The sequence below is a fragment of the Egretta garzetta genome, unplaced genomic scaffold (genome assembly GCF_000687185.1).
Source record: "Egretta garzetta isolate BGI_Z169 unplaced genomic scaffold, ASM68718v1 scaffold453, whole genome shotgun sequence".
Taxonomy (NCBI): domain Eukaryota; kingdom Metazoa; phylum Chordata; class Aves; order Pelecaniformes; family Ardeidae; genus Egretta; species Egretta garzetta.
This window is the reverse complement of record NW_009259175.1, coordinates 888,802-910,597: the sequence shown is the minus strand read 5'-3', so window position 1 is coordinate 910,597 and position 21,796 is coordinate 888,802. Positions and strand designations below refer to the sequence as shown.

Genomic DNA, 21,796 nt, shown 5'->3' with positions numbered 1-21,796 from the left:
CTTAAGTCAAAAAATTAATTGTATATCTGCCATCATATAATTTTCCTTTGTTAGGAGTGCAAAATGAACACCTGGATTACACCACTATAATATTTTTTTCACTTGCATTCAAAAAAAATCATCACCTATGCATGCTTCCAGCAAAGTACGCATAAGTGGCAGCTTTCTTTTAGACTTCTGTTGCATAAATAAATAGTACAGAAAAGCCTCAGATCTGTTTTGGAGGAATTGCAGATTTAAGCATAAAACAATATCTCTAGCTTGTCTGAGGGGAATTATCATATAAGGCATATCAATATCATATTCATGTGCCATAACTGAGAATGCTGTAGTGCTTGAAACATGTATAATTTATGAATATAAAAGTAAAGAAATTAACATTACTTCTGTGTTAGTTACTATAGGAAATGAAAGAAATTAACCAACTCTCTCACCTCCAATGGCCTTGGATGCCAAGCTTGCTAAACCCACTATGATAAACAATATAATCTTCTTTCTGGAAATGTCTACAAAGAATGAAAGCAGCTCCTCAAAGGTATTTGGGGGTCACATTCTTCTTTGCAGTGTTGTATATCCAAAATGTGAGAGATTTTTTTCAGATCTGCCCACCCCCTTCTGCAGATGTAGTTAATACAGTATATTCTTCTGTAATTTTACTTCAAAAGAAACTTTCTACTGGCAAAGTCACAAGATATTCACTATCTCTTAGGCACAGGTTTTATATTTCTTCCATTTACGCATTTTATTGTTTTTATTTTAGTCTGAAATGAAACTTACACAGTTGAAATACAAACCAGCATTTTTCCCTAAGAAGGGGAGAAATAGGATTGTAAATTTTGTTTAAGGAAAGCCAGAAATAAGAGACTCCTATTTCCACAGTATTAGCAGCTCTGCTTCCTACTAGCTAGCGTCTGGAGACCATCATTGCTCACCATACAGCTTACTAGCATGCTATAAAATTACTGTTGAAGCAAACAACATGAGACAAGAAAGGGATTTTCCCTCTGCACAACATCGCGTGTTTATCCTTCAGGCAATCAAACTACTAGATTTTTCCCTAAAATAAGTCCGAAGTATGAAAATATTCAGAAACACTGCAAATAAGATACCTTGTAACTTTAAGCCAACAGAAATATCTGTCCATTTCAGAATACACTAAGCTTCTTTTGTGGTTTTAGTTAATACAGGTGAATCAAATCTTTGTGCACGTGGCTACCAGATTTTAAGGCGGTATTCACACATTCATTTCAGCCCAGGGAAGCATTATTTCAGGGCTATCACATTTGACTCCTCTCAGATTACAACCAGGATGGGTTTAAGCAGAGTAAAGAAGTGGCCTTTATAAACTGGCACTCCAGTGACCTCCTCCTTGGTACCCCTTTTTCTTGAGCGACTTACTCATCAGGTGGCTGTGGGTATGATGGTCTCAGACAGGGTTGTGGAAAAAAACTATGAATATTTTTTATCTAAAAAGTATGATTGCACGTAGCAGGTCTGAAAGCGTTAGGTCTGACATACTTGAGTTGGGCTGTGCATTCGCAGACTGTCTGGAGGCACAAAACCGCCTCTCTATAGCAAGCACTGCGAGTGGACACATCAGACATATCGCAAGTGCAACGCGTATCTGCTATCCACGAGACACCTTTTAAGATATGCCAGTCTTACTGTGTATTGGGCAATGTGTACCAAAGAAGTAGAGTTGTGCTAGGCAAGTACAGTGCCGGTTTTCTGGGACTTCCAGATATCTGCTAAGTCTGAGCGGGAAGGCAGCAAGCTATACAGAAATGCCATCAGGATGCAGATAGATGTCTTGATTAATAAATATGCCAGAGAATTTTGCAGACTACTTGTGGATGACTTGCAAACAGCAGAAGTATATCATAAGCAAATTGGAATGATTTGTTTTGCCTAAATTTAAGGCATGGGAGTTTCAGCTCCCTAGTTTTGGTTTCCCTTATGGGCAGTCATGAGAGACAGATATTTCCATGGGACAGTTCAGAACAACAATATTGCTTTCCTGCCTTGATTCCCTTTCTAGTGGATTTGTCCATTTTCCTCAAGAACTAGGGAAACCAATATTTTACTTAGGTAGTTAAATCAGATTGTAAATAAATGTGTATAGTTCAAATTCTTCACTTAGCTATAATTAAGAGACCTTTTCAACATCCTGCTGCTGTGGTTGCATAAGCTCTACACTATGGTGTTGCACCAGGGATGTTGTGCTTCTGCATTAAGAGAGACTGAGGTCTATCTGCCTAATTATACCAAGCTCTTGAGTGCAGTTTTAATGCTGGGAACATCTTGTGCAGCTAATTTGGGTGCATTGAAGGGGGGTAAAGTTGATGACCTTTTGCACCTCAGGTCAAAGGCTTTGACTGAAGGCTGCCATGCAAAAGACCTCAAATTTTCTTCGACTGGCACTAACACTTCAGCGTCTGAGCACGAGCTGGAAAAGAATACAGCTAGCAGAAATTTGCGAAAAGAGCTACTTTGATAATTTGTGGTTTGAGTGCTGTGTACAGCTGTTAGTTATAAATTGAATTTCACCAGTTAGTATGCCTGCTCAGGAACATATATACAATCAAACTGATAAAGGAAACTGTTGTCTGTGTGTTCTTTTTAGCCTGGAAAGGAAACAAAAATGATCCCAGAAGTGTTGACATTCTTAAGAACTGGTTTTGGCCATAACTAGCAACATTTTATGGACACGGCAGGGATTCTACATCAAACATCCATGCCACTAAATCAGTGCCAGATTATTTGTTTTGGTTCAGTGTAATCTGAGACCACTAGAACTTTGATTTATTTGTCAAACTGCTTACTGACATTTTTTTAGTTAGCTAAGAAGCTACATTTGTCTTATCTTCTTTCTGAATGTGTTCCCATTCTATGTGAGACCAATGGCATATTTTGCTTCACATATTGGCGAATCTGACTGCTATGTGAAAGGAAATTACATCTGCACTGCTGTGCCATAATATATACTGCAGTTCTGGTCACTTTTTCTGTCAGATTTTTCACAGATTATTCTTAGTTCCCGCTTTCCAGAGAAATGAATATACCTAGAAGTATCTTGTCCGATATGTTTAACTCACACTGCATCTCTAATAATAACTAATGTTCACATAATGGCTCTCTGTCAAAAATCCCCAAATATTTGACAATCGGATAATATGAGATGCCTGATTCTCTAAGGCAATGACTATCTCATACAGAAGGCATTTGCTGTTAGCGGGATACCAAGTTATAGTTTATGAAATGCAGCTCAACATGGGATACTTTTTGGGGTTCCATGTACATGAGAGCATATAATCCAGCATGAGTTACAGGCAGAAGAATAAAGTCATATGTTCAGCAACCAATGTCAAGATGAGGTAGATTAATGGTGTAATGAGGGTTACATGGATATATTCCAATATGCATTTTATTGCAGCATCTCAGTTTAATGCAGACCTTGAATTATCAGTTTATTATTATTGTTTATAAATTTTTTTCCCTAAATCCCAAGTGATTTCAGTGTGACATCATTTGAGAACTGTTTTTGTCTCCTCATGGAAAAGGTATCACAAAATATTAAAAAAACCCTGACCATTGTCTCTGGGCACAACTACCTCATCTGTGATCAAGCTAGCAAATAATTTCTACCAATTGTTTCCCTGAGTGAAATGTAGAATATTCTTGTGTGTGAAAAACAAGACAACTTTCTTGCCTGTTCTGAAGAAACATTAAAAACTTGAAGACTGAGAAAGTGCTCTACTTTTGGAGTTTTCGGGTTGCTCGGTCTTCGCCACCTTATTTTTTGATTATGAGGCAACTATTCCCAAGAATGACATTAAAAAAAATAGCTATAGTGGAAATTAATTCTGCATTTTTCTTGTCAGATTTCTGGAATCTTTGATCCTGAAAATAAATACCTGTGTATAACTTCACTTACATAAGCAGTCCCACTGAGCTCCATGAGCCTGCTTGCATGTGTCTGACCGCAGTACTCAAGCTGTGTATTTTAGTGGTGTGTGGAAACTTCAGCCATGTCATTTTTTTTTGAGAGAGAACTGTAATTATAAAAAAATCAATGCTGCTTTACATAAAGTGTGTTCTACTCTCAAAGGCTATTTTCTTACCCTTCAAGATAGTGACTTTGCACCAAACTTGTGAAGTCTAGCAAATTTACAAGCAAGAGGAGCATGTCTCCAAAAGAAACGTGAAAAGTTGTTCAAAGGGTGGTTTATGACAGCAGTAGTATAGTATATGCAGTTTTGCAAAGAAAGTAATTAATGAACAAATAGAGCTTCTGTGGCATTAACTATATTATGGCCTTTGAATGAAATGAACGTTCATACATCTGAACCTACCGGATATGGTTTTTTTATAACTACACACAAAATATATTATGGCTTTACTATTTTCTCTTGCTTCCTCTCCATCATCTTCATGAATGTCCCTTACTTGGCAGCCAGCCTATTGCTGTCATGAGGAGTTTGTGGAAAAGTGTGCCAATATCCAGTCCTTCCCACTGGAGACACTCTGCCACATGCTTAAGCATGACCTTCGCAAAAGATCAGAGGAAATGGGTGCAATTTTTTCAGACCAATCACCATGGTGTTTAGAGGGACTAAAATGTTGCATCTTAATGACACAGTGCTGTGTGGCAGAAAAAAAATTTGTGCCTCTGATTCTTTTGAGGGATTGTTCTGCAACCCTTCTAACAGTTCCCATGTGCATACGCAATCAGTAAGTTTAATTTATGACCCTTGTTGCTTTCTAAATGTTTAATTAAGTTAGTGCTTAGGACTGACTCATAAACCTATAAAAGCTGAAAGTGGTAAACTGATTATTCACTGCACCTGCCCTCCAAATATGTGTTAGTAATGAAAGTTGCTAATCAGCAGTCATGGTGCTAAAAGTTTGCTATCCAAGCACTTGTAAAGTAAGGGCATATCCTACAAGCAAAGGCATGGGAAAGGGGGGGATGCAGGGAGGAGCAAAATCAACAAAATTCCCTTGCAAGAGAAAAGGACTTACATGTTTCCTTTGCCATCGTACACCCATCTGGTGCTGCCAAGTCCTTCATAGTCTGAAGCCCAATAATAGAGGCATGCATTAATGTGCAAGATAAACAGCAAGTACCCAGTTGTTCGAATGACCCTATAAAAGTCAACAGATTCCTGTAAAACAACTTACATTTTTGCTTCCTTTTAATATGGAACCCATTGCTTTTTTGGATCAACAACATTTATATGAAGCGTCTGCTAAGTAGTTTCCCACCTGTACTGACTCTGTGAAAAAAATAGCTGACAGTTACCTGTCTGTCACGTTTGTCCAAGGTCAAATAAATACCTTTCCTAGAATATTTGACACAGGGTAATTTTTAAATTATGGTTCCTGGAGGACTTTATAATCCACTTCTTTAACTGGCTATGAATATTTACAGAAATTTGAAGTTATATTAATGAGGCTAGAGGGTTAATGTTTTTGCCAAACTCTGTTCAAGGCAGGCTCTAAACTTGTGAACTAAAGCCAAGAAATGTCTGAGGTCAGAAATGAACTGCTTTACAAGAGCTGTGCTAGGAAGCCTGCAGTAGATGCACTAAATAGTGTGATTTAGTGGCTACATCAGGAGTTATATCATTTCTAATCCCCATTCCTCTGCTTATGGCCGGTTCTTTGAAGAACATCAATGATGAACTACTTAAGCACCAAGCAGCTTTCTGTTTAATACAATAATGATCTCATTGTATATCCTCTGTTCAGTGCATGGGGATCAAAAGAAAGATCTGGATTTAGTTGGATTCAAATATTTGTACAGGCAAGGAATAAGTAATCAGGAAAAGTACAGGACTTGCCTAAACCCTGGGAGGCTAATACATACCGAGTTTATCTGCTACAGCTAGGATTCAATTCAGTTTGCAACGCATAGTAATTGAGTACGTGGTTTTATGAAAATTTAAGTTCTAAGTTAGGTCTATAAACTAAATTAATAAGAGATAATACCTCTGTGGTTGCTCCTGTATTATGCACTCCTTTGCTGATTCTTCAGGTGCCATTACATGTCCTCCTTTGCCTTTCCATGCCATTGAGCAATCTACCTATGTGTACTCTTCTTTAGGATGTTGACAAATGCATGTCACTTCTCTGTTTAAATGTTGGTGTGCTTCCAGGACAGCTTTTTTAGGGTTGCAAGCTATTGAGAACAGCAGATAGCTGATGCAATCCAGTAATATTGCAATATTGACCATGCTGGGTCTTGTGCACAAGCTTGAATCCATGCAAGTGGACTCCTGAGGTCTGAGTAAAGGTTCTGGAAGCCTTTGATACCTATATTATATTTGTCTAGGCCCATGTTGAATCTACCACAATGGATAGATAAGATGTAGTAACTTTTGCTAGCTCTATTCCTACAAACTCAAACTAATGAGTTTGAGAAGAGAACCCACCCAGGCGCATACACTTGATGTGTAGAAGTTTAGTTTTACATTATCCAGATAATTGGTGCCTTATCACTCAAATGGTGACCATAGCAGGATCTCAGATAAAAAAAAAAATATTATATTCAAATAAAATGCAGTAATTTGCTCAAACAGCCTTGTCTTTTTTTATATTTTTAACTCTCATTTGTACTCTTCTTCTGCATAACAAAATCTCTTCTCCATTTGTCCTTTTTATTTCCTTACCCTAATGCCTTCTGCTAAGCCAATTAAAATATCTCTTCCATATAAATGTTTTTACCAATGAGCACCTCAAAATCTGAGAATCAGTGTTTCCTGAAGTACGTTTTAGATCATTGTATCAGGGCATGGCATGACATATTTAGTAGGTGTTTTGCAAATACAAAATAAAATATTTTGGTAGCGCAGTGTGCAGGTATTTTTCTTCTACTACAAACTTTAGCAATGCACTGGTGGGAAACCCATAGATAATGAAGTGTCAATACTGTTAACCCTATATATGCTATTTAAAATTACATTTTAGAAATGAAGAGTTCTCTATTTCACACATTTCTGGTTTCTGGCTTCTTAAAAGTGTGAGGTAGAAATGTAATATTTACATTCTGATGTTTACATTCTGTAAATGATTTAATACTGGAAAAAGTAAATGAGCCTGTGATCAGGAAGCAAAGACACAAGCAGAAACATGCAGATGTGGCACTCAACCAATCCCATGCTACAGAGGTATCTAAAATAACAAGGCAGAACAGCTTTGCAGAGTAACTGTGTCTGTCTTTGCAGCTACTTCATAAGTTTTACAGGCCCAGTGAGATCTTGCTGGGTGTGTCTTACTGTTTCTGAGTGAGCACTTTCTCTGTTTTTTGACACACAAATCAATATCAAATCCTTCAAAGTTAGGGTAGTTTGAAGATATAAACATCCCATTCTCAAACTGCCCTTTAAATGACCATTTCCCATTCCATACTTATATATAGTGTGAAACACTGTCCCTTGCAAAACCTCCTACCTAGGTGAAAATAGGTTTGCTAATTTGTTCCCATTTCCTTGAAAGCCTTATACACACAACATGACTGTTACATACAAGCTAATTACTTGGTTCAAAACCATCTATATTAAAATCTCCCAGTACTCACAGCAAATATTGCAGGAGATACAGAGAAGTAATTGAATTAAGGCTCCAAAGCAAAGGAAGTAATATGGAAATTAATTAATTAATTTTAAAAGTTTTCAACATCAGAAAAAGTTTAAAAATATAGGTAAGAGAGATGAAAACTCATTCTTTTTAATGAGATTAGAAAATGGAGAAGATAGGGAGGCAGTGATTCAGAAACTGAAAAGCAATTTCTTCATCTTGTGCAAATTCAGAGCAGGCCTTCTCTTGTACAAAGAAGGATTTAAAAAAAAGAAAAAAAAAATGAACAAACCACAAAAGACTCTTCAATAAGTGAAAGGAAAGGGCAACATAAGAATAAGCTTTGTGGAGGTCAGCATCTCAAAAATACATTAACAGAACTTTCAAACTTCTAAGTTTTGTTTCATTTTTCAGGTACATGAAAATATGAAACAGATGTTTCAAACTCCTTGTCGAATTAACTAGTTTCTAAATATCATAAAATACCTCATGTGTAATGTATAAATACCAAGTCTACCATTTACGTGCAGTAATTTCTGAAATAGAGTAAGATTGTAAACAACAGATTCATATTTCTGCTGCAGCAGCACACAAGAACAATACATGCCCCAAAACCGGGACAGGGAAAAAAAAAATTGTTGGTGTAGGAATTGCACAGGATAAACTATGGCTGATGATACTGAGAGTAGATGACAAGAGTGGTGATACAGTAGATGGGCTCACTGAGTCTTAGCAGCATCGCTGACTGCTGAGGGGCCAATGAAACTTGCCATACCCGTGTCCATGGACTGCTGGAGTTGGTTCCAGTATTATTCTAGTCAATGCAGAAGGTCAGAACATAGTGCAGTGGACAACAGTTATAATCACTGTTTGAGATTTGTGCTGAACTGATTCTCATTCCAAGTTTAGTCAATGCAGTGGAGGATCAAGTTTCTGTATATGCCAGGTTCATGGTGAGAGCATATTTGAAGAAAAATGTTGACACGGGCTCAAGCTCATGACTCTTATTAAGTACAAATAAATAGCTACTGAGGATTTGGCACTGCTATTAGCAACCTAAAGAAACCATTCTTTAGCTCTTTCACTAAAGAAACTTCTGATAATTATGATCAGTTAAATCTTGTCAGAACACTCAGTTTGGTGAACATTTTACCTGACCCAGGCCAGCTGAACTGAGCTAGATTTCATATGTGAGTGAAGATTTACATTTTTTATTGTAATGATTATAATATAAATATTTTTAAAAATCTTAAATATACATTAAGTAAGTTAACAATGTGTCATATTCCTTTCAGTGCTTCACTGACAAGCCATGAAATCAAATGGAATGCATTCTATGCCAAGCTTTGCATTCTACGAGAATTTAATAAGCACGTACCTGTAGATGTATGCTTTGTCCAGGATAGCTTCCAAACGATCATTAAACTCAAAGAATGTATTATGCTGAATGGAAAACAAATGAAAGTAATGCAATCACTATTGCACGTCACACACCTTTTTGTAATAGTACAGACATTAGTTCACATACACCTTTTGAAAATAATGGATTTTTCGGTAGTCTGACTTTCTCCAAACGTGTAACTAAAAGGTGAAGGGCAAAGCAAAGATGAAAATTGACCTAAACATTGTTTTGGGTGTTCTGATTATAGAAATAAACTTGCTGCTTAGGTCAGACTGCTACAGATGAATGACTTCTACATCCTCAAATGTATATAATTGCTTGGGCAACTTTATCAGAGAGAATTACACACATAAAAATCACTTTTTACTCCTTCTGATTTTCCAGTAATTCTCGGTAAGTGATCATATGTATCAATAACCACGTAGTAGATGATACTATGTAGTAATAATTGCTGCTGTATCAAATTCCTCCTGTTAATTACTTGAGGTTTAGTGATAGCCATTAATATTTGCATGTAGCTTTTTTCTTTGTTTTTGTTCAGTACATGTCTGTTTGCCTAATATGAGGTACTGTTTACCTTTTCATTCTTTCATATCATTTTGGTTCTGATTCATGGAATTTTGAAGTATTGTTGAAAAATGAAGAGAAGAGCACCCTCATTTTATTCTCAGAGTTCTTGTTCCCCCTCCAACTTTAAATGAAAGCTAATTCTTCATCAACATATTGCTTGTGTGAAGGGGAATGTATTTAGCTGCAGAGTGGCCTGCTAGGTACCATAAAATGTAGGGAGGGGGCTGTTATCTGATCCCTTCTCAGTCCCTTCATTGCACAGCTCCAGATGTCTTTGGACTTGATAACAAAAATGGATTTATGCTTGTTAAAGATGCTGTGTATAGTTTATGTTGTCCTTAAAATTCCTTCCCTTGCTTTTAAGCATGTGACATTACCAACGGAAAGGGAAAATACATTAACATTAATTAGTGATCTTAAATAATTTTTTTTTTGATCTTTGAAAACTAAACAGGTAATTTAAGATTAATCTAATTTAAATAATGTAAACAAACCAGGCTTAATCATAAAACACCTTTCAAAAGTAGGAAATAATGAAGTCAAAAGAAAAAAAAAGAGAATAAGGGCTTCATTTGGTTAATTATATCTTGTATTTTTTGTTGCTTTGTTTACTGATGTTGTAGCTTATCCTGAAAATATTTTCCAATTTCTAAATTTCATGTTCCTAAATATTATAAACAACTTTCCATTGGGTTTTAAAAACACTTATGTGTGGTAAGACATTCGCCAGTAACACAGAGCTTACCTTTAACATCCTATTTGCTCTAAATGCTGGGTTAAATCCAAAGAAGAAGTATAAAACTTCAAATGGCAATACTGATAGCACATCGAGCTGTTGAAGAGCAGAGAGGTCAATTTAAACTTCCCAATAATCATCATGCATTTACTTGCTGTCAAAAACCTACTTAGACCAAATCACAACTGAGTATAATATTTGAACAGTCAGCATGCTAAGCCTGTAACTTCCAAAGTACTGGCAGGCAAGAATATCTCTTTGAAAACTGCAACAGCTTTGCTCTGCCCTGATTTTAAGTCCCCCATGCCTGAGATTTTAATGTTTCATGGGGATTATTAACAGTACCTCAGATATTTGATTACTAATACATTCTGTTATTTCAACTACTGTTCTGACAGGACTGAAATGGTAAGCATGTGACTGGTGAGTGGAGGTGGGGAGAGCACTCCACAAGAACTTCTTAGTAGTCCTAAGGCTTTTAAAACCAGGCTGCCTAAAGCAGTCTGGGGGAACACAATGAATTAGACTCCTTGCTTGCAACTTGCAGAAGCCATATGTTACAAATAACAGATAGATGATAGGGTGATAAGTTTGGATGTTTTTTTTTTTTTAATAGATATTGTCTTTTATTATATTTGGATGCTTCTCCCTCCCATATCACTAAGACTTTCAACATCTCCCTGAAGTACATCAACTGTGTGATTACTCTTCTCATCTGCCTACTTTATGCTTTCCAAGAATTCCGTGGAGAGAAGGAAAGCTGTGGCAAACTTGGCTTTGCTTTTCTAAAGACCCTGTGATGCCTTTCTCTGTTGCAGATATCATTTGGGAACAAAAGAGGGACATGGAACTGTAGGTTTCATCTCACTATAATCAGAAAATGCCTTTTCCCTGAGAGACATAACCTGTGTTGGCAGCTACTAGCCTGCAGCACTGACTTTTTATTCCATGTAAATAAGATGCAAGTAATACCTGAACTGTGTGAAAAAAGCAAACCAAAATGAAAAATTCATTGAGGACAAGAAGCCTTTTATGGCCTCTCTCCCTCACTCAGACACACATCTAAACAGAGGCAAAATTTAGTCAGTGAGTGCTTTAATATCAGTAACTGTTAATTAGTACTTAATCATATGACAAATTCCCAGATTATATCTGTATATTGCATGTAGTGAGAACACTCAACTCTCATTAGTTTTTGCAGAAATCAAGAACACTAAACACACTGCAAGTGAGAACTTAAAATAAAAACCTACACATCCACTTAGTTCTGTTGCTGTAACCTACTCACTTGCCTGTACAGTGTATATCCTGCGCTTTTGGACAGCTTAACCTCAAGGATCTAAGTAGTGATACCAGAGTGACTGAGACAAATTGAACTCTGAAATAAGGCAGTGCAAGAGTATTTACAGAAGAGGAAAGGGCAATAACTGAGATTTCAGAGATGGGGGCTCAGTGTCACAGAGCTGTATGTGCATCAGGAATTCAATATACTACCTATCCTCTGCTGGAAAAAAAACAATATTCAGGAACAAAATGAACAGTTTTCCTGAATCAAATGAATCTTTGTTTTTACAAACCTCAACGAGCATCAAAAATCTTAGTTGGAATTTTTGCTTACTTGCATGAGCGATGACCTATTCAGTACCACACAGAACAGTTCAACGAATAGACTTATCACCTAACTTCAAGACTTTTAGTTTTGTTTAATGAATCTCTGGCAAACCGTGCTATTGTCTTTCAGTTTGTGCGGAGATGACCTCGCACAAATGCATCAAACCAGAGAATTTTATCAATTCTAGTTTATTAATTTGTTATTGCTTTGAATTAATATTTATATTTGCATTTATAATTATTCTGTTTTACAATGAAATATCGTTTATGAAGATGGCAGTCTTCAGTTGGTGAGCACCGACATGCCATCAAGCTAATGCTTTCTGGTGATGTTCTTAAATCAACAGTGATTGTCAGTGAATGAAAAAAATCCTGTGAAATCCTACAGTCAGAACTTACATATTGACATCAGTAACACAGGATCTACTTACCCGAAACCTCATAGAGCTGTGGTAGAATTTCTTCATTTCCACTCTGTCTGACTACAGTGATAACGAAAGGAGAAAAAGGCAAAGTCAAGAACAGAGTGTAAAGAATGAGCCTCTGCTACTCAGCAGTAATAATAATTTTCTTCTGATAACAAGGAGGATGACAGTTATATTAATGATGGTCTAAAAGTATGAATGGAGAAATAGCTATAGGAGAAAGCAATACTTTTATTGCACCAGTTTACATTAGACCAGGTTTTATTCGACCTACTTGAAAAAATCAGGTTTCGGGTTTGTCTGATTTTTCCCAAGTCTGGCTGTTGGTCTAACAAAGTATGTTACATTTTTCCCACAAATCTTCCCTCTCAAGACACCTACACCAGTTGGTGCTTGACCCAAACCCCTTCAATTTCAGGGCCAAAAACTCCATTTGACTTCAATGGTTCCAAGAAAAATACAAAGAACATTTCTGATGGTGCTGTACAAAATTAGCTCTTTGGAAGTGCTAGCATTATTAGCACTATAATAATCAACATTGCATTCATTAGTAATGATTAGCTATTTATTTTTAAATAGCTCTCCATGGCAACTGATGCTAATACCTTAATAAGAAAGGGTAATCACAAGTATCTAAAGAAATGTATCTATTATTATACTTTCTGTTTTTATATCAGGGACAATTTAAAAAAAGCTTTAAATTCTTAAAGGCATTTCCATGCCAACTTTTCACTATTATCCCTATAAGCATTAAACTAAATGCAGGACATCAGGGAGTAGATGATCTCTTCATGCAGTAAAATCTATGAATTGTACAAACAGCTTCAGGGGAAATAGAAGGTAAGCTTCCTACTTCAGAGTTTTAACCTTGTTCATAAAATTTGAGTTTTGTAGGATTTAGGCAAGATTGCCAATAACTGAATGTCTTGGCATGGAAAAATACATTACACTGCACTGCATTTAATATCTATCCAAACTATATTTGCACAGTTTTATCTGGGATTCCTCTGTAAAGGTATCAGTAATGTCTTGTATGCACAACATGTAAAATTTTATGTAAAGCACTGAACTAAAGCTAGTTCCAAATTACATTTGAGGATATATATTTGAATTTTCTGTCTGTTGGGCACAGTAGTGTCACACTGAAGTTATCTAAACTCATTTTTTTCCACATTAGGTTTTCTTCTCTCAGAAGTTAAAGGATCAAAAGTAGGGAATATTTTAAAGAAAAGTTGATGTTCTAGATGCCCTTTTGATATGTTAAGGGCAAGCTTTCCCCTTTATTCAGATACTTGCTTATTAGTTTGCATTTTTCTATAAAAAGATGACACAAAAATAACAGCAAGATGCAAAACTGAATGTACATATTTTTCCAAAATAAAATATCTCAAATAAATTATTTCCAAAGCATCCTGAAATTACAAGGATTTTCTCTGATTTTAGCAAAAAACCCCACAGTCTCACAATCTGTAACAAAAGATGCATAACCTGCCCAGCCCTAGCAGAATACAAACTCTCTTTGACTATGATTCTTGCACAAGGTGAATGTAAAGCTAAAAGTTTCACACATAATCACTCATTCCAGTGAAGGTGCACCAGTTTACTCCTGGTGAGAAAGAGCTTTGTGCCTGTTCTGACTGCTCTCATCTGTTACTTTGAAATCTGTTTTTTTCTTTTTTTTAAGAATGTAGAAAATTGATATGTTTCCTTCTTCCATAATAGGGTAATGGAAGGTCAGTGAAGAAGAACTTTGATAAATATAAAAGTTACATAGATTTGACATAGCAGGAAAAATATGTCAGTTTAGAGGGATTTTCTATAATATACTTTAACTTACAACTACTACCCGTGGATATCCCACTTCCAATACTTACTATTATATCTCCACCTCTTAAAAATTGCACTCGGGGCTGGAAAATCAGTAAGTCACACAGGTAGCAGATATCACAAATGATGTCAATAGTAACCCAATATATTGTATTACTCGGGGTTTGATATGGAAACACAAAGCGAAGGGGAATAAACCAGCAATTCCAGTTATAGGCAATCGTCACAAGCATGAGCCATGCTACGTAACGGCGATCTGAAAGAAAAAAACATTGTACTTACAGCCATGAACTTAGAATCTTTTCTCATTCTTTTAGACATTTATTTACTGCAGTTCTGCCCACAGCAACCTACCATTCTCCCTTTTTCAATGGCACAGGCTGCTAAAGTGATGTAGGTTGAAACTAGGAGTCACACAAAGAATTTGCAAAAGGGAAAGAAGGTGAGTTTATGAGACCATATAGAATTTAATGCATCTGAAGAAACTTGATACATTTTGCATGCTACTTGTATAACTGACAAAAGAATTATTTGGCCCTAATGAATCGGACAAATTCTAGATAAAGAATCAGAATACTTGGGTTTTAATTGTGGTTGGTTTGCATACCAGCTTTGGGCATACCATCTTTACAACTCTTGTCACTTTTCATGTCTTTTCCCTGTTTGGAATAAATGTTCTTTAGCGTAGGATCTATGCATCCCTCTGAGCTGCAATGTGGAATGTGGATCTCATGGTGGCTCACAGGTACCATCTAATACTAGGTCACTTCAATGCGCCTTTACTCCATTCTATTGCATAGCTTTTAATTTACCTGTGTATGAGTCTATGCTGTCTGGTAGCTGCAGATACTCCATGTATTTTTTCAGTGGAGGTTTTTTGAATTTACAGCACAGCATGTCGCAGTAATGATCCTCCTCTGGCTTTGCTTCTGCGTCCTCTTTCTTTTCTTCTTTTTTTTCTTCTTTTGGTGGGGGTGGAGGCTTCTTCTTTGATGGTGCTAGACACATAGAATGCCACAAATGGAAACATTTGAATAATGGCTCAATGCCTACACCCTGTTTTAACATGTAAAAGAGCCTCATCATGTTAAAAACTTTTCTAAAAACTCTTGGCAGTGACTAAAGCTGCCGTTCATTATAAAACTGAATGCATTAGAAAACAGATTGGAGAATAAAATCACCACTGATACAGTCATGTACATCTATCAAGACCAAGACACTTCATGTGAAATATTACTGTACTTCCTTGGACAGTGCCCACAACTAATGTCATCAAAGATTGTTGAGAAATAAGGTAATACAAAATTCAGCAATCATTAATGCAGCAGGGCATTTATCTTTACATGACTGTTGCAAATAATGCATGCAATTAGGATGGAGATAAGAAAAGATGTCTGTGCTGTGGGTTGATCTCTGTCCCTCTCCTGAGAACTGTTATGCAAGATGCAGCAGGTGAAACTAATGGGAAGCCTATGGTTTTGTATGTTACTAGGCTTACAAGAGTCTTGTGGCACTCCTTTGAGCCCAATTCTTCCACCTTTGGGCCAGATAATTTTGTCCACATGTTTGTCCCATTAATTCTGGTGGCTTTACCTCTGAGTAGAATACACAGTCCCAGCACTAAACTGGCAAACTGGATCTATAATAATTTAGGAAATAAATTATTCTAAGTTTTACAAAGAGAACAAAAGAGGTAAATGAACAAAGAAATAATTAAAAAAAAGTAATTCCTTTATCATCTGGTATAGTTTATAATACTTAAGGCACTAATTTTTTCCAGCTTATTAAAAAACAGGTAAGCAATAAATAGCTTCTAAAAAATGTGACTATAAAATCACCACACTCAATTCTTTGTGAAAAGGAAAAAAAAAGTCAAACATTCCTCTAAAGAGGAAAACTATCATATTTGGTTTATGTTTCATATTTTTTCAAAAGTAAACATTTAATTAATTTTGGATGAGTTTGCTCTATTTGAAGCATGTGCTTACAGTCCTCAGTGTGCTGCCATGGCTAAAATTTTATTTCCTTTTACACAGCAGATCTAATCTCAGAGTGACTAATATCTACTCATAAGATTTTATATGTGTTTCTTTATATGTTTCATATCCATCCCCATGAATAAAACTACCTGGGAACTATTTTAAAATATATAAAACCGCTTGACAGGGATGATTCTAGATATTGCCCATGTTTTCCCCAAATTCATTAGTGATGCAATTCAAAGGGAGTTCATACACAAGGACCTGGTTCACTGTAGACTAATAAGGGTAAATTGACTTCAGTGGGCAGAAACTGATCCATTTCAGTGCGTCAACATGCCATACTTGAAAATTTTATCACAGTTTTTTTTTCATCTTTAAATGCAACAAATGCACAGCTATTTCTTGGAGTCACTTACAAGCTGTAGGGCTGCCTTCAGGGGAGGACAGCACTGGGTCTTTCAGCTTTTCCTTGTAGACTGTTGCCCTTTCCCGCATTTTTCTGACAATCTCTTGAAGTTGGGCATCAGCATACTCATTTGTTTGGAAACCTGAAGGTGCTGGCTTCTGTGTGCTAATTAAAACAAAAGGAACAAAAGCTTAATGTACTGGAAAGCACTGGAAGGAAACTGCTAATTCGGCTTCACAGGGATTATTCACATCACTCAATTCATGGTAAGTGGACACCTAAGTCAACTGCTTTTGCTTCTTGCTTATGTCAACTGATATTGCTGGCTACATGCAGCAGTCTACATGGTATTTCAGGCAGAGGAGGTCCTGCACCCTGTGCTCTGTTTAGCCCTGTACATCAATGACTTCCCACTGCTGCTTTTCACCAAGTTCTACTGTGGCTATATAAGGCTTAGAGCTTATCCTGTGTATTCACTAAGATACAAGGCATGCTCTTACCATCTGTGCATAAAAATGTGCTCATTATTATATGGTAATGGACATAACTGAGTTAAAGACTGTGATGTGCAGGTAGGGGAGGAGAGACTATGCTTACTTTATGCTTCCTAACCTTGGGAAAACTGATTTAATCTCACTTTTGTAATGGATATCAACTAATACAAGGTAAAAAAAAAATTGCATGCTTTACCAAGTGGAAACAAAACAACAGATCGTGCTGAAGCTGCTTCTGTTTCCACTGTGAAGTTGACCACTACATGTTTACTCCGGGTCACAGTAACACTGAGCTGATATTCCAGCACTCACAGCATTTGTTCAAACCTGAGGGCCACTCATTTTCAACACCTGCTCTCTCACTTTCTATACCAAAACTAATGCTTTTAATAGGATCTGTGCAGACTGCACACTCAATTAGAAAATCTAGCTGAAGGTGTTTCTTGGTCAACTCTATTGAAATTTCATCCTCAATTTCTTACTAGTCTCTGATTATGCAAACTGGGGCTGTTTTGGAGTACCACCCAGCTGGCAGCTGGGCCATGCATTTGAACTTCCTCTATGTGGAGACAAGGATATGGGATTTCTTCTGTATCCTAGACTCAACACTTCTCAGCTGGTGTCACACACTGGTGTCAGAGCTGGCTGGAAATGGCTGCAACTGGCACAGGGCAGCTCGATGCCTCCTCCCACACAGGTCACAACCACCACCCCTGTACCAAAACCCTGCCAGCTATGCTCAATACAGCAGAGAATTGTTCTTTCTTCCTTGTCAGTTTTTCAGCTCTGTCCCAAATACCATGGGGATGTGGATGTTGCAGCAGACCAAGAGTGAGGCATGCCTGAAATTTCCAAATTCTTGAGAAGACCTTTCCAATGATGAGTAGAGGGAAAGTGGGACAAAAGCATCCTGGGTAGAGAAGAAATTAATAACACTTCCAAAGTGATCTTTAAATAAACACCATGTCTCCTCAAGACATAAACCTACTTTGAAGTTCCTAACAGAAGGAGCTGTAACTAAAAAAGGAGAGTGTCAGAGTGGGATGCGTGTAGCTTTTTGAGAAGCACAGTTTTCTGGAGACACAACACATATCATGGTGCCCAAGGAAGTATGACTAACAATGTGAAAATCCTTCAGCAATAAAATCATTGGATAAAATGGAGGTAAGATGTTAAAAGCAGCAGAAGAAGAAGTCTAGAAGTATGTGGTTATCATTCCTCTAATTTAAGTCTTCTGTACTGTCTATTTCTTAAAACTCCGCAGACAGGAGATTAATCAAACAATTCTGATATACTCTGTAATCTCATCACAGTTCCTTTTGTGTCATATACTCCCTTTTCTCAGGCCATCTGCAGTGTAATGAAATCCTTTCTTGTTTTGAGATAACATGTCACAATTAGTTTTTCAGCTTCTATGCAAAGAATTTCAAATAATTCTTACTCTTTGCTGTTGCTCTATCTGCTCAGGGCATTAACTATCTTGTAGTAAAATACACTTATCACAAGTGTCATGTCAAAGGCCCCTGCTATCTGTTTTCTAGGGATAAGCTATAAGATATGTGGGATTTTCTTCTTTTTTCATAGCCTTTCCAATAAAAGTTAACGTCTTCTCTATTGTAAATTTGGTGCTTTATCATTGCAGTGTAGCCCAAAGGAACCATGTTTTTATTTGGTACTGATAAGAAACTGTGTGGATTTGTTTAAAGTTATTTGCCCCACAGTTGATGAGGAATTGATTTTCCTTGCCCTGCTTCTCATTTGCTTTGCATTATCTCTTCCTCTATTATTTTCTAGTAACAAAATTCTTATGTTAAATTTTCTCTAGTTAATACAGATGGAGGAGACTGCATGATGAATACTGCTAATTTGAAGATGTGTATTGTACCTGTGCTTTGTGTGGAGGTGCACTTTGAATTGCCTTGGCTAATGAAGCCCGTTCAAACTTCACTCCATCTCTTGCATTAGGTGGGGCTTTGCCATGAATGCATGACACCGGTGCCATGCATATAACTTTCACTGCATGTGGCACTCTTGGTGGAAATTAGGGTCTGGCTCAGCACCTCCTGTCTGGCCTGAGATCATTTTCCTGGCAGAGTTGAGGTGCTTTCCTCCTTTTCTCCTCTCTTTTTTGTTTGGTGATGTTTCTTTTGCTATGTGTATGCTCTTCCATGTCATAAACTTTTTATTAACTCTATTAATATATGCTCTATAAATTCATATACATAAACACATAGCTGCCAGCAGAACATGACAGCTGGGAGGAGCAAGAGTACATTTTCCAGGTCAGAGACCCTGCTAAGGTAATTCTCTTTGAAGAGACCACATTTAATAATTTTAATTTGCCCATCATACCACACTGCAATGTTTTCTGGTTCTGGTTTGCTACTCCTCTGACTTTCAGATCTTGCACCTGTGAGAAAGTTGAGCTTGACTTATGTTTTTAGCATGCTCTGTTAAGGAGATAATGCCTCATTTTGAATCCATAGTTATGTTCATTCTCACCTCACAGTTATAATTACAGACTGTATTGATTTCATACTTGGCTCTTTTTGGTTTTATTCTCTGTATGAAAGCTCTCAGAGGGTTATCAAACTTGTGGATATTGATCAATTCCTGGTTTGTCTCTGCCTGTCTTATATAGCTGAATAGTTTGTGCTGTACAGGGGCAGGTTTGCACAGCTGGAGGTAAATCTGCTGCCTTACTAACACGCTACTTAGCTGGGCAGAAAGACACCTTTGCCTTTGGTTTCCTGTGCTGTGCTGAGTGCTAAGATTTCTCTCTAAGCTGATGTGTTATTCTTTAAGCAAATTTATCTCTGACCTTTCTGCAATATGTTACAATAGGCCTAGTTCTATATCACTTACTATACCATATAGTCCTTTACAGAGCAGAAATGTTTATTCCCTGCAGAAGTAATAATTTCACATGGCCTAGGAAATTAAAAAGTCAAGACCATAACTCATGTACTATGCACACCGTTTTGTTATTACCTCAAACATATTTTGTTTAACAATAGCAATATATGTAACAATAGAAGTATAATAATAATGTAGTTTTCTTATGTTTTTAATTTGTAGATTTTATCTTTTTAACTTGTAGGTTTTAACTTGTTTGTTTAGTGAATAAAATTACAGTGCCTTAATTCTCCCCATGCCAAGAGAAAAGATTTAGACACCTATAGCATAGTGGAATAAAATGGCCTTGAAAGAACAGACCATGGAGATACTGTGTTGAGTGTGCTAATGTATGTAACATCTGTTAAGCACTGTGGCTTTGAGGTTTTCTGTGTTAAGAGTTCAAACAAAGCAGGGATCAAGAAATGCAATAGCTTATTTCAGAATAAATAGTTTACCTTTTTCTAAGTTGCAATCTAGACTTTAATTCTTCCTTGCTTTTTGGCCATGAACACCAAATACCTGAGTTCAACTCCATCTTTTCACTACCAGGTGACCCCTGAGAAAACATATTTCATAAATGTATGCTGCTTCCTGAAAAAAATCTGTACCACTTTTTACTGATTTCAGTTATAACCCCTTTTTTTGCAGCACTTAAGAAACTTTCTCCTATCTACCTGGAAATAAAATTCTTGGTCTTGTAACAGAACTTTTAATGCTTTTATTGATCACTGATGTTATGATTTCTGGTTGTATTTACACCCTATGTCTTGAAAAAATAACTTGCTCTCTTGAATAAATTATGGAGAATCTCTAATTCCAACAACCCATTTTCAGAAGGATATGACAATGCATAGCTATACAAATGTCCACAGAAAATTATGGTATGGCTGAGAAAGATTTCAGTGAGATAGAAAAACATAGTTCTAGGCATCATGAAAGGTATTGATTCTAAAACATATCCTCAATTTGTGCTGACAGTCCCAGTGTAGTAATGTTATAGAAACCAGAACCCTCTGTCTGTCCTCAGTTCCAAGTCTAAGCTCACACATCCTAAATGACTAGGAAACCTAATGTTTCTCTGTAATAGAAAAAAGAAATAGTCATCTGCTTGGTACAGGAACAGGTGTATTCCAAAAAGCTAACTTTAGCTATTCTGATTATGCTCCCTTTATAGTCAATAGAAGGCTTCTCGGAGGAGAGGTTCAGAATTACTAAGGTAGGTTTCTCCTCTGAATTGCCTGCAAAAGGAGCCTATCCTTCTCCTTTACCTGCACAGGAAACTGATGGAGTTTTAGGAATGAGCTTTAATATTTTCTTTAATGATGTTGGTACAAAATGTAGTAGTGTGCTAATAATGTTTGATAGGACATTGGATTTGGAAGATTTAAAAGTAGGACTGATTCCTATAGAGGAAAAATTGAATTATTTAGACTGAGTAATAGAAATGAGAACAAATCTAATGCTACATAAGGGAGACATGCATTTAGAAACAAATTGTAAGAATGTCTTTTGTAAATGGTGGGATCATCAATTGCAGATGACAAAAGGACAAATATCCACGTGTTTTAGTCAACAACAGTGTCTGTGAGCTGTGCTGTAATCTGGCTATGAAAAATACTGGTGCAAATATAACACTAGAATACATCTGACATATTGTCAGTGCAGGAAGCATTAATATAGGTATATAAGCCATTGGTGAGAGTTATTCTGACCAGCTATACTCAAAATGTGAATTCACATAGGAAACTGTATAAAGTCTCTAAGAATGATGAAGGCTACTGGGAACCTGACTTTAAAAAGGACAGCAAAACAGATTGAGAGGCAATAGGATTGTTGCCTATAAATTCAAATTTTGGTTGAGAAACAT

General features: G+C 36.7%; 1 protein-coding gene across 1 annotated transcript in view; it reads right to left on the bottom strand.

Annotated features, from left to right (window-relative positions):
- CNGB3 (cyclic nucleotide gated channel subunit beta 3) overlaps positions 1-21,796 on the bottom strand; it is a 94,132-nt gene that overhangs the window by 16,427 nt on the left and 55,909 nt on the right. Inside the window, exons 4-10 of the mRNA XM_035891164.1 lie at positions 16,548-16,702; positions 14,962-15,147; positions 14,193-14,405; positions 12,329-12,375; positions 10,296-10,382; positions 8,957-9,021; positions 5,023-5,145 (exon numbers count right to left, since the gene is read on the bottom strand). Coding sequence (XP_035747057.1) covers positions 5,023-5,145; positions 8,957-9,021; positions 10,296-10,382; positions 12,329-12,375; positions 14,193-14,405; positions 14,962-15,147; positions 16,548-16,702 — 876 coding nt within the window. The remainder of the gene's footprint in view (positions 1-5,022; positions 5,146-8,956; positions 9,022-10,295; positions 10,383-12,328; positions 12,376-14,192; positions 14,406-14,961; positions 15,148-16,547; positions 16,703-21,796) is intronic.